A 14,412-nucleotide genomic window follows, 5' to 3' on the forward strand; every position below is an offset into this window, starting at 1 on the left:
TATTATTTTGCTCTAAGAACTTGTCTAGGCCAGTTTTGAAGCCCTCTACTGTTTTTGCTGTGACCAGATCCTGGGGTAGACTGTTCCACAGATTGAACGGGAAAAAGGTTGTCAGCTCACCCACTCAGCCTTGCTTCACCTGATGTGTGGATCTCCGTGATGTGGAAGCTCGCGGATACTAGTATTGGAGACCGCAGCCCAAATCATCCATGATAAGAAAAAATGTGTTCGTCCGCAGCTTCATAAAATTCAATGGCTTTATTCAACGTCACAAAACATAAATAACAAGTGGTTTAAAAACACGCCGACGCGTTGCAGGGTGAGAACCCCTTAATCATGGCAATCATAGTAAGGTTACAACTGGTTTAAATATGGATCGGATGTGACGTTAGGCTGGAGTGGAACGCCCATTAAAGGCTGGATACACCTGAACGTCCGTCTCAGGTAAGTCACATGACTGATTTACAACATAAATAAAGTATAAGAAAGAAACTCATTAAACAACCATAAACACAAAAATGTGAACAAACAAATTAATTCAGTAAATATAATATAAATCAGTTCTATAATTTAACCCTTTCGGGAACCTAGTGTTAAGGTTAAGGATCCATAGCGCCTCCCTTTTCCTAACCATGCGTGTCCAGTCACCCCCACGTTTGGGTCTATTGACCCTTTCAATCGCGGAAACTTTTAGGCTACTCGTATCCCCTGCATGACACTCAACAAAGTGTCTGGCAAGGCCCGAGAGTGAGCGAGTTTTAAGGGATGAAGTGGACATTTTAATATCCGATAGGTGTTCTCCAATACGGGTTTTGAGTTTCCTGATACTGGACCCCACATACTGCAAGTCACACTGCGTGCAGTGCACAACATACACGGTGTGGGAGGAATTACAGTTAAGGAAGGATCGGATCCTGAAATCGCGACCCGTACTGGATGACACCACTGACGGCTTCTTTGTTACATAGCGGCACATACCGCATCGCGGTGCCGCACATGGAAAAAAGCCCGTAGTTTTAAGCCAATTTTGTATGTATGGCTGTGGACTATTTCCAATGTCGCTTGGGGACAAAAGATTACCCAAGGTTTGACCTCTCCGTGCGACATATCTCACCCTGTTGTTCAAGATCTGTTCACACTTGGAATCGCAGAAGAGCAATGGTAAATATTTTTTTATGATGTTACGTATATCATTATATTGTGGACTATAATTCGTGGAGAAGGTAATGTCACATTTATCCTTGTCATTTTTATTTTTATCAATCTCGCCCGTGTGTGGACTATCACCTCTATCTTGTAAATGGTATTCCCTGTCCCTCTGCTCTGCTATATGGCGAGCCCTTTTAATGACATAATTCTTGTATCCCCTGGCCAGGAGTCTCGATTCCAGATGTTGGGCACTTGTTAGATAAACCGCACGATCTGAACAAGTGCGGATAAGTCTAATAAATTCTCCAATTGGGAGATTCCTAGTAACGTGGGGGGGATGACTGCTACGGGCATGCAACAAACCATTGCCCGCAGTAGGCTTGCGATACAGGTCAGTGGTAATTTTTCTATCGTTAAGGTGCAATTTAACATCCAGAAAGGAAATAGACTCTGGCTCAAATTGTGCCGTGAATTTTAAATTGAGAGTGTTGGCATTAAGATAACGCACCAAATCTGTGGCTTGACTCTCTGACCCTTGCCAAACTAGGAGGAGGTCATCAATATAGCGTCCATACCAGGTGATGGCACCTAAGTATGGGTTATGGACGCTATACAGAACGACCTCCTCCCCGTAGGCCATGTATAAATTGGCCAAGGAAGGTGAAAAACTGGCGCCCATCGGGCAGCCAAGTATCTGCAAATAAAAATCATCAAGAAACTGAAAATAATTGTTAGTCAAAAGGAAGCGTGTGACAGTGAGGATATAATCCGATAACTCCCTGCTGTAATTGCTATACTTGCCAATATGAAAAGCTAGAGCCTGGATGGCCATATCATGTGGAATATTAGAATAAAGAGCCACTACGTCACAGGAAAGCCATGATGCATTTTCCATAGTAGGTAGCTTATCCATACTGGCAAGTAAGCTCTTACTGTCTCTGACATATCCCATCGTTCTCATCACCTGGTATGGACGCTATATTGATGACCTCCTCCTAGTTTGGCAAGGGTCAGAGAGTCAAGCCACAGATTTGGTGCGTTATCTTAATGCCAACACTCTCAATTTAAAATTCACGGCACAATTTGAGCCAGAGTCTATTTCCTTTCTGGATGTTAAATTGCACCTTAATGGTGCGTTCACACCTACAGGATCTGCAGCTGATTTTCTGCAGCAGATTTCGTTTAAATAACTGAACACAGCATCAAATCTGCTGCAGATCTGCTGCAGATCCTGTAGGTGTGAACGCACCCTAACGATGGAAAAATTACCACTGACCTGTATCGCAAGCCTACTGCGGGCAATGGTTTGTTGCATGCCCGTAGCAGTCATCCCCCCCACGTTACTAGGAATCTCCCAATTGGAGAATTTATTAGACTTATCCGCACTTGTTCAGATCGTGCGGTTTATCTAACAAGTGCCCAACATCTGGAATCGAGACTCCTGGCCAGGGGATACAAGAATTATGTCATTAAAAGGGCTCGCCATATAGCAGAGCAGAGGGACAGGGAATACCATTTACAAGATAGAGGTGATAGTCCACACACGGGCGAGATTGATAAAAATAAAAATGACAAGGATAAATGTGACATTACCTTCTCCACGAATTATAGTCCACAATATAATGATATACGTAACATCATAAAAAAATATTTACCATTGCTCTTCTGCGATTCCAAGTGTGAACAGATCTTGAACAACAGGGTGAGATATGTCGCACGGAGAGGTCAAACCTTGGGTAATCTTTTGTCCCCAAGCGACATTGGAAATAGTCCACAGCCATACATACAAAATTGGCTTAAAACTACGGGCTTTTTTCCATGTGCGGCACCGCGATGCGGTATGTGCCGCTATGTAACAAAGAAGCCGTCAGTGGTGTCATCCAGTACGGGTCGCGATTTCAGGATCCGATCCTTCCTTAACTGTAATTCCTCCCACACCGTGTATGTTGTGCACTGCACGCAGTGTGACTTGCAGTATGTGGGGTCCAGTATCAGGAAACTCAAAACCCGTATTGGAGAACACCTATCGGATATTAAAATGTCCACTTCATCCCTTAAAACTCGCTCACTCTCGGGCCTTGCCAGACACTTTGTTGAGTGTCATGCAGGGGATACGAGTAGCCTAAAAGTTTCCGCGATTGAAAGGGTCAATAGACCCAAACGTGGGGGTGACTGGACACGCATGGTTAGGAAAAGGGAGGCGCTATGGATCCTTAACCTTAACACTAGGTTCCCGAAAGGGTTAAATTATAGAACTGATTTATATTATATTTACTGAATTAATTTGTTTGTTCACATTTTTGTGTTTATGGTTGTTTAATGAGTTTCTTTCTTATACTTTATTTATGTTGTAAATCAGTCATGTGACTTACCTGAGACGGACGTTCAGGTGTATCCAGCCTTTAATGGGCGTTCCACTCCAGCCTAACGTCACATCCGATCCATATTTAAACCAGTTGTAACCTTACTATGATTGCCATGATTAAGGGGTTCTCACCCTGCAACGCGTCGGCGTGTTTTTAAACCACTTGTTATTTATGTTTTGTGACGTTGAATAAAGCCATTGAATTTTATGAAGCTGCGGACGAACACATTTTTTGTTCCACAGATTCACGGTTCTCATGGTAAAGAAGGCTTGTCGCCTCCGGAGATTGAACCTTTTTTTCTCCAGGCGGAGGCAGTGCCCTCTTGTCCTTTGAGGGGGTTTTACCTGGAACATCTTTTCCCCATATTTCTTGTAGGGGCCATTTATATATTTAAATAAGTTAATCATATCTCCCCTTAAACGTCTCTTCTCCAGACTAAACAAATGTAATTCTTTTAATCTCTCCTCATAACTAAGATGCTCTATTCCCCTTATTAGTTTAGTTGCCCGTCTTTGTACCCTCTCCAGCTCTAGAACATCCTTTTTATGAATCGGGTTCCAAAACTGGACGGCATACTCCAGATGAGGCTGCACCAAAGCTTTATAAAGCGGTAATATTATATCCCTGTCCCGTGAGTCCATGCCTGTTTTAATGCATGACAATATCCTGCTGGCCTTAGAAGCAGCTGACTGACATTGTGTGCTGTTCTGTAGTCTATTATCTACAAGTACACCCAGATCCTTCTCCATCAGCGACTCTCCCACTTGTAATCCAAGGTTTCACTGTATATATAAAAATTAGACTAAACAAAAAACAATCAACACACCTATTCATCAGGAAAAATCGAAGTGTATGGCAATAGAAGGAGGCCATACACATTAGATAACAATAGGTTGATGGTTAAACTACCAGTCATCTAGTGAACAATTGTTTAATAGACACAGCCATAAAATTTTTGTCCATACTGGCCTTTAAAGGGGTTATCCAGCAAAAATCTTTTTCTTTCACATCAACTGGTTTGAGACAATTATATAGATTAGTAATTTACTTCAATTTAAAAATCTCAAGTCTTCTCATATTTATCAGCTTCTGTATGTCCTGCAGGAAATATTGTTTTCTTTCCAGTCTGACACAGTGCTCTCTGCTGACACCTCTGTCCTGGACAGTTCCCGTCTCGAGCTGGAAAGGTTTTCTATGGGAATTTGCTACTACTCTGGACAGTTCCTGTCTCAGACAGAGATGTCAGCAGGGAGCATTGTGTCAGTCTAAAAAGAAAGAAAAAACATTTCCTGCAGGACATACAGCAGCTATTAAGTATGGGAAGACTTGAGATTTTTTATAGGTAAATTACAAAGCTATATAACTTTCTGAAACCAGTTGATTTGAAAGAACAACATTTTTGCTGGACAAATTTTTTGCCATACATGATGAATTACACTAAGCAAAGGACAAATTATTTTTTCTGTGAATATTCTAATATTCTTTCCTGAAACACTTTTTAAACAGTCTTTTGATTTAAGTCATTGACTTTTACCAACTTTAATGTAAAGTGAATGGGCACCTTCAGCTGCACATCATACTGGCCTGTGACCAATTTTTAACAATATAGGATTTTACCTTTACCGGTATCCTATTGTGATACATTTCCTAAGCCTGAACATAAAATAGTTGCCTTAAAGCAGATTGGTTTCAGATAAAGGCTATGTTCACACTCTGTATAAACGTCCATTTTGCGTGAAAAGCCATTGTTTAATGTTACCTATGGCCAGAATTAATCATCATGTTCATGAATTCTGGCCATAGGTAGCGTTAAACAACGGCCGTTCATGGGAAACAGACTTTGTTTATACAGCGTTTGAACATAGCCAAATTCTGCAAGTAGACAGATCTGCAAATCCTTTACATACTTCACCATTTTAGGTACTTATTTGTTTAGATGCCCTTTTTACTCTCACTCCATAGAGTCTACATTAGCTTTATGGTTATGCTCACAAATGCAGTGGATTGACTAAGGAAGTAAAAATGTGCATCCATAAAGCAATCCAATTTATATGAAGGAGTTAACACCCCCCCCCCCCCCCCCCCCCAAAAAAAAAAAAAAAAAAAATTTTTTTTTTTGCAGATTTAGACCAATTTTTTACCCATTGGTAGGCACTAATAACACTGCACTTTGGAGATGTAGAAAAGGTATACTTTGTATTTGCATTATGACTGACAGAAACCTTTCACATGCCCAAAAGCACACTATGTGAGGAACGACATGCCAAACATGGATCCCTGGGAGATGTGAAGATTTTCCAGCAACGCTGATGTGATACTGGGAGATCTGCCATCTCAGTCTAAACAAGACATAAAAGGAAGCTTTACAGCTGTAAGCAGAACCTACCTCAGAATGAAGAGAATAACTCAAATAGAAAGAATGGTGTAGACACAGCAATATATTTTACATGAAATATTGCCATAAAAGGGGCCTGGCGATCTTCCCATATTTAGGTAACATTTTGGAGGAAGCTAGGGACACCAAAAGACCCTTGGGGTGTGGGTATGGGTGTGACACATTGTGCAGAGATAGGTAACAAACATACCGCTAGTGACAGACTAGGTTGCTATAAAAGATATAACACTATAAATGTACGTTAGGGATTATTGAAGATAAAGTCATTAGCTGTGCAAGGTAGTTTGGAGCTTTATTGCTGACAAAAGCTCTGACCCCTGATGACAAATATGAATAAAACTGCTGTGGTCCTGTGAGCACTGGGCCCTACTGTTTCTACTGTTGTCTCACCATACAAACCAAAATAATGCCTCACCATAACAGGCCAAGGGGATGCCTGGGCCTCACCATAACAAGCCAAGGGGATGCCTGGGCCTCACCATAACAGGCCAAGGGGATGCCTGGGCCTCACCATAACAGGCCAAGGGGATGCCTGGGCCTCACCATAACAGGCCAAGGGGATGCCTGGGCCTCACCATAACAGGCCAAGGGGATGCCTGGGCCTCATCATAACAGGCCAATGGGATGCCTGGGCCTCACCATACAGATTAAAGTGTTGACTGAGCCTCACCATACAAACAAAGGTGAAATAAAAAATATAGCTTTTATTCTTTTATCTGTCAAATCCTTTTTATTTATAAACTCCACATAACATTAAAAAAAAAAAAAGACGAGATGAGTAAATAATTTTGACAAACCAATGACTACTGAACTATTGTGCTGCTTATGGTCATTTTTGTTAAAACTGCCACCCCTGCTATGCCTTAACAACAAACTGGGGGCACCTCAATGTTGATATTCATCTCACAATTTGAGAAGTTCTGCCGTGAGCAATCCCTATTCTGCCTGCCCCTATCAGTGCTCTGCAGACAGGACTGCATGCAAAGGGCCAAAGCAGACCTATGACTTATCCACAGGATAGCTCATCACTCGTTGATTGGTGTAAGGGGAGAGGAGGGTGTTGGGGGAAGGGGAGGGGAGGTTAGCAGGATGTAAACTCACACTGCTGATAGCTGGAACATGTAAAACAGCCAACGATTAGCGAACAAGAAAACACTTGTTTGCTGAAAGCATCTTTTGTGCAGTGTAAATGGGAATCACCGGTTGAATAAAATGAAATATATTAGGCAATGTAAAAGGGACCTTAGGATAGAGGTTGACTATTGGTAAAGGTTAATTATATTATTAGTTCAAGGTCATGACCCTGCACCGTACAGAGCAGCAACTGGTTCTGCAACTCAGTCCAGTTTACTTGAAGATGGTTGTGCTACACTATCTGTTGTGGCCTTTTTAGTCTTTGCCATACTCTGCATTTGGCTTACAAGTTAGATATACACTCACCGGCCACTTTATTAGGTACACCATGCTAGTAACGGGTTGGACCCCCTTTTGCCTTCAGAACTGCCTCAATTCTTCGTGGCATAGATTCAACAAGGTGCTGGAAGCATTCCTTAGAGATTTTGGTCCATATTGACATGATGGCATCACACAGTTGCCGCAGATTTGTCGGCTGCACATCCATGATGCGAATCTCCCGTTCCCCCACATCCCAAAGATGCTCTATTGGATTGAGATCTGGTGACTGTGGAGGCCATTTGAGTACAGTTGAGTACAATTGTCATGTTCAAGAAACCAGTCTGAGATGATTCTAGCTTTATGACATGGCGCATTATCCTGCTGAAAGTGGCCATCAGATCTTGGGTACATTGTGGTCATAAAGGGATGGACATGGTCAGCAACAATACTCAGGTAGGCTGTGGCGTTGCAACGATGCTCAATTGGTACCAAGGGGCCCAAAGAGTGCCAAGAAAATATTCCCCACACCATGACACCACCACCACCAGCCTGAACCGTTGATACAAGGCAGGATGGATCCATGCTTTCATGTTGTTGACGCCAAATTCTGACCCTACCACCTGAATCTCGCAGCAGAAATCGAGACTCATCAGACCAGGCAACGTTTTTCCAATCTTCTACTGTCCAATTTCGATGAGCGTGTGCAAATTGTAGCCTCAGTTTCCTGTTCTTAGCTGAAAGGAGTGGCACCCGGTGTGGTCTTCTGCTGCTGTAGCCCATCTGCCTCAAAGTTCGACGTACTGTGCGTTCAGAGATGCTCTTCTGCCTACCTTGGTTGTAACGGTTGGCTATTTGAGTCACTGTTGCCTTTCTATCAGCTCGAACCAGTCTGCCCATTCTCCTCTGACCTCTGGCATCAACAAGGCATTTCCGCCCACAGAACTGCCGCTCACTGGATGTTTTTTCTTTTTCGGACCATTCTCTGTAAACCCTAGAGATGGTTGTGCGTGAAAATCCCAGTAGATAAGCAGTTTCTGAAATACTCAGACCAGCCCTTCTGGCACCAACAACCATGCCACGTTCAAAGGCACTCAAATCACCTTTCTTCCCCATACTGATGCTCGGTTTGAACTGCAGGAGATTGTCTTGACCATGTCTACATGCCTAAATGCACTGAGTTGCCGCCATGTGATTGGCTGATTAGAAATTAAGTGGTAACGTGCAGTTGGACAGGTGTACCTAATAAAGTGGCCGGTGAGTGTAAGTGTTTGGAAACCATCTTGTGATTGCCTACAGGTAAGGAATTTTGTGTTATTACATCCCACTAGTCACCAAATATAAGCCCTCTCCTAGGTACATTAAATGGATGTCACATTTTAGAAAGTCAATCGCTGCTCTGTCCTGCCGCTAACAATAAGCCATGGCAACCATGAATTCAGACGCTGTATATGTTATACATGATATTGGTGAGTGCACACACCTCATCAAGTAGCTCATAATGAAACATTTTATCAAACTGATGGGTTCTAGAGACGGTAGGGATTTCTAGAGAGCAGTACTATGTTATAGCCTTTCTGTCCCTTAAAGGCAATCTTTGAGGCCAGTGGCTGAAGCCTGGGGACTTTCATGAATTTTTAGCAACTGACAGAAAACTCTCTCGACTTTAGCAGTTGTGACCTAACACTGAACAGGCCCTTCAAGGCCGTCCGATGACAACCCTGCTGCCTGACATTTACAGGAAACAGACCTAATTTTCCGGGTACCCGGTCTAAAGGGACGGTAGAACCATTAGGAAAAAAAATTACAGGGGTCCATAAGATCAGATCACAAAAATATATAAACTATTTTGTTATTATTTACTATGTACAGTCGCTATATTGCTCACAAAAATAAGGGATCATCTTACAAATGGTAAACCTACTACAAAGTATTCCCTGGATGGACAAGAATGACAACAACAAATAAGTATTAGACATGGCCCTGAATGTAAACCATTTACACCTGCTGACTGCATAATGTGGCCCATCACCTCATATTCACTCCCACTATTAAAATCAAGGTCACACCCATTTGGCTATAAATTGAATTGTCGGACAAATTATAAACCACCACATCTCAGAATCAGAAGGGTATATCAAGAAACTGTTAAAAAGGTGTGTAATCTGGACACCCTCAGCTATTGCATGTCAACATCTCATTTTTTTGGAGGTAGGCTACCGGCCCCCTGAGGAATTCCGAGCGTGGGGCTCTTTGGACGGCACCCCAGCTCATCCCTGCTATTCATTAGGTGATATACAGCTTTGGTCATTTTCTTTCATACTATCTTTTTTGTTATTCTATTATTGATCGTGATTGCATACTTCAATGGGAGGAACTTTTTGTACTTCCTGTTATTTGTTGGCCTAGCTTTGTACCTCTTATTTATATACTTTTCATGTAGCAGGGATACTATTTACCATTTACGGGGTTGCCTGTCTGAATTGCTTTAGACCATATGCTTTCCCTGCAGTTTGGGACTTTTTTAGTCTTTTTAATTGGGACCTTTTTCTACTCATACTTGTAATGTGTACCTGATTGAATAAAGTACTTTTTAGAGATGAGCCAACCAGGTTCGGGTTAGAGTCCATCCGAACCCGAACGATCGGCATTTGATTAGCGGGGGCTGCTGAAGTTGGATAAAGCTCTAAGGTTGTCTGGAAAACATGAATACAGCCAATGACTATATCCATGTTTTCCACATAGCCTTAGGGCTTTATCCAACTTCAGCAGCCACCGCTAATCAAATGCCGAAAGTTCGGGTTCGGATTGACTCGATCATGCTCGAGGTTCGCTCATCTCTAGTACTTTTATATTATTACTATTTGGTGTGCCAGTGTTGCCATTATAGTACATGTCTTTCCTATTTTCTATGCCTAGGCTACAGGTCCATCACCATTTTGGGGGGTAGCCTTTAGCTTCTTAGTTATAGTGATGCATACAGGTTTTGAGTGATCAACAGAATGCCAGGAAAACAAAGCGTGAAATATAAAGTGGAGCTTTCTTCCTGGCTTCTAACCTTTCAAGTGAGTTTGATATATTTGTATCATACGTTTGGCCAGTCGATCATTACAAAAATGCTTTTGAAGAGTTTTATCTATTTAATTTTTTAACGTTTGTTTTTCTGCTACCTGTAAAATAATTTTTTCCAAATCAGCCAAAAAGCAGACTCAGGCAAACCATTTGGCATCCATGTACAGACCACTTCATGCCGTAAAGTAAATTCATGGTAGTAAAAAAAAATTCCAGTCAGACATTGCTGCTACATCATTTAGACATTAAGCGGATACTTGATATCATAAGGAAACAAGCTTATTTTATTTCCAGAAGGAATCTTCAGCATATTCCATCTCCTCCTTGTGGTGTGTAGACGTGTATTTCTTCTTCTACAACCTTAACCCCTATTAGCTTTGGCAAAGGCAATGAAGGCGCAAGCATGGCACTTTTCCCAAGCAGCTAGGGGTCTCCAGACAGACTTCAGGCAAGGAATGAATATTAGCTTTTCACTAGCCATTTAGGTTTGATCCAACTGAAAAGGAATTTTAGAGCCAGAGTCTGCTCACAGATTTCCACCATGGCATCAATTACACCATTTAAATGGAGACAGCGATGAAAAGTCAGTCAACAATGCTTTTCACACATTTCACTGCACATGCTGAATTCTTAGAGCAAGGTGAGAAATACAATTGACTAATTTTTACAAATGTAAAATGAGATTTAATCTGCTTTGTAGCGGGTCACACATTATGTCTACCTGTACAATATGTAAGGAAACGTTAACTAATCTTTGTCCATATTAGCAGTGGAAAGCCTACAGATATCATCCTGGAAGATCCAATTTTAAGGCAATCTGCCAGTTGTAATTCACTTTCCAAACTGCTGATACTGTCACATTGTTTTTTTGCCTTTCATATATTAGTCTGTGTTTCCATATTGTAGAAAAATGCTTTTATTCTTTGGTACAAAGTCAAAAGAGGCTTTCCCAAGCTTCTATTTAGCTGCAAGCTGCATTGCCTCCTCCCCCCCCCCCCCCTACATTATTGACACCTTGAAGCTGAGTCCCAAGCAGGATCAGGTACAGGAGGGGGAGTTACACCTTGCTGCTCTTCAGGAGCCAAGAAAGCCTATTTGATTCATTGTTCTATATAGGGATGGTCCGAACCCTCCGAGGTTCGGGTTCATATGAACCCGAACGCTTGGCATCAGATTCCCGCTGTCTGCCCGCTCCGTGGAGCGGGTGGACACAGCGGGAGGACCACCTGGAAAACTGGGATACAGCCTATGGCTATGGCTGTATCCCAGTTTTCCAGGCAGTCCTCCCGCTGGATCCGCCCGCTGCATGGAGCGGGTAGACAGCGGGAATCATTACCGAGAGTTCGGGTTCGTACGAACCCGAACCGAACTCTGTTCAGACCATCCCTAGTTCTATATAATAAATGCATTTTTCTATGTTCTCGAAGCAGAGACAGGAATATGACGGTACCAGGTGTCTCCTTGCCCAAACAGCTATCTAACAGTGTCAGTAGTTTGGAAGAAAGTGAATTACACCTGACAGATTTCCTTCAAGGCCTAAAGGTCCCTTTAAAGAGTCTGATTATTGGCAGGCAGGAACAAGCCAGTAAATACAAAAAATATTCAGCTGATCGCATCTTTTCTGTTGGCATTAAAACACTCCCATCTAAATGGCAATGTGCAGCAGACTATGATGAGGTTAATAGGGCGCAGGAACGATGCAGATTAGAGCTTGTAAAGGCTCTGCAAGGCTCATGTGCACCTCGTAAAGGGGGTCCTACCTCATCTTACACAGCCACTTCAATAATCTAACACTTATGACATAATGTACCATGCACACTGCTCCTGTGCACTGACTCCTCAAAACCTGCCTGTATCATTGACCACATTGTCTATACAAAATCCATGGTCAACAGGAGTTTGGGTATTTTCAACATAAACTTTATGCCACCATGACCAGCGCACGCATCAGCTGCAGCCAACTGGAAGACAGCACAGGATCTCTCTGGAATAACTTTTTTTCTCACTAGAGCTAGAAATTATTAAGATGTTACCTTCTTACACAACTATAAATTGAACCGTAAATTACCAATATTGCGTAGGGCACTCTCTGAGGCATGGACTCCACGACATCTCTAAGGTGCTTTGTGCTACCTGCCACCAAGACAAGATGTTTAGCAGCAAAGAGGGTGGAGAACAGCCTCCCTGTACTCTTCCATCACACCAGCTCCAGTGGGAGGAGGATATGGTGAGTGTGGAGCCCTTGGGTTCCCTCCTCTGTGACTGGAATTCCAGTCATGAAAAGCCCTGTTTTAAATGATTTATTTGCTTTATGCAGCATTACATTGCACTGAGGAGAACAGTGGCAGAATGCAGTAAGGTCCTAGGGCCAATGTGTGAGGTCCCGGGGACATTATAGGTTCTGAAAGTACTGTAAGTGCCACCTCCATGGATCAGACTTGTTTTTCTAGCATGCGTTTTTTTTTTTTGAGAGTGTCTGCTTGTGCTCTCAAGTCTCACAAAAAATGTTTGAGAAAATGTAGAGTCCACAGCTCTAAAAATCTTCAATGAAATTATCCGAGGCTTATTCCAAAAACATATCACAAATGCAGGTACTTTTAAAAGTTTGGTCTATTGAAACCTATGGATTCAGTGCAGATATCTGCCTACCGCTCTGCCCATGTTTACCACATCTACCACAAAAGTAGGGCTAGAATGTGAGCATGCTCTAAGGTGTCAAATTTCCTGTACTCACCTACTACAAAGTACTATAAGATACAGTGTCACCCATAACCATTATTCTTCCCAAACAAAACCTAAATGTGACCTACCTCTTCCTGACAGGCCCATCTTCTGAATCTGAAGATGTCACACTGTTAGCGAGTGAAGAACCTTGAGATGTGTCATCCTTCTCATTTTCCAAGGACTGTCCTGATCCTTTGGACTGTCCATTAAGAAGAAGACCTGCAAGAGAGACATCAATAATGAAAGTTTAACAAGTGAACAGAATCCTGCCACGTTTATAGACCGCTAGGAACCCAAGTGACCTTATATCTACTATAAATTGTGAGATTGCCATACTTGGCTCCAAATATCTAAACGGGTCTTTTACAGGGCCCGATTATCGTGCAAAAAAAACAGTTAAATTGTTCGAATTTAAGCAATAATCTTCTGACATTGAAAATTGTTTGAATGTCGATCACGTCTTTTGAGCTGACCTTAAAATTATTGTTATCATTCTCAAGTCTTTTAATGTAAACACTCACAGTATATAGATACAAACGCAATTACGAATATTCACAGAATATATGCAAATGCAATTATGATCACATTAACGACTTTTAACCCTTTGAGGACCAGGCCCAAAATGACCCAGTGGACCGCGCAAATTTTGATCTTAGGGTTTCCGTTTTTCCCTCCTCCCCTTCTAAGAGCTCTAGCACTCTCAGTTTTTTATCTACAGGGCCATGTAAGGGCTTATTTGTTACAGGAATAGTTGTACTTTGTAATGGCGTCATTCATTTTACCATAACATGTATGACGGAATCCCAAATATATTATTTATGAAGATATAAATTGGTGAAATCGCAAAAAAGAATGCAATATGGTAACTTTTGTGGGATTCCTGTGTCTACATAATGCACTATATGGTAAACGCGACATGATACTATTACTCTATAGGTCAGCCCGAACACAACCATATGCAGGTTACACAGATTCTCTAATGTTATATATATTTTTTTAAAATGAAATCCTTTTTTTTGGCAATTAATTATAAATAAAATGGGACTATTGTGACGCTTATAACGGTTTTATTTTTTCACCTATGAGGCTGTATGGGGTGTCATTTTTTCCGCCATGATCTCTAGTTTTTATTAATACCATATTTGTGAAGATCGGACGTTTTGATCACTTTTTATAACATTTTTTTAATATATAATGTAACATAAAATCGGTAATCCGCGCACTTTTTTCCCTCTTTTCGTGCACGCCGTTTACCGTTCGCAATGACGCTTGTTATATTTTAATAGATCGGACAATTACGCACGCTACGGTATA

At 41.8% G+C, this 14,412-nt stretch overlaps 1 protein-coding gene across 1 annotated transcript in view; it reads right to left on the reverse strand.

The window, feature by feature from the left end:
* Window positions 1-14,412, reverse strand: part of JARID2 (jumonji and AT-rich interaction domain containing 2) — a 126,419-nt gene that overhangs the window by 49,419 nt on the left and 62,588 nt on the right. Inside the window, exon 3 of the mRNA XM_069957990.1 lies at window positions 13,185-13,317. Within this exon, the coding sequence (XP_069814091.1) occupies window positions 13,185-13,317 (133 nt within the window). The remainder of the gene's footprint in view (window positions 1-13,184; window positions 13,318-14,412) is intronic.

This window comes from Dendropsophus ebraccatus, chromosome 2 (assembly GCF_027789765.1).
Source record: "Dendropsophus ebraccatus isolate aDenEbr1 chromosome 2, aDenEbr1.pat, whole genome shotgun sequence".
Classification (NCBI taxonomy): domain Eukaryota; kingdom Metazoa; phylum Chordata; class Amphibia; order Anura; family Hylidae; genus Dendropsophus; species Dendropsophus ebraccatus.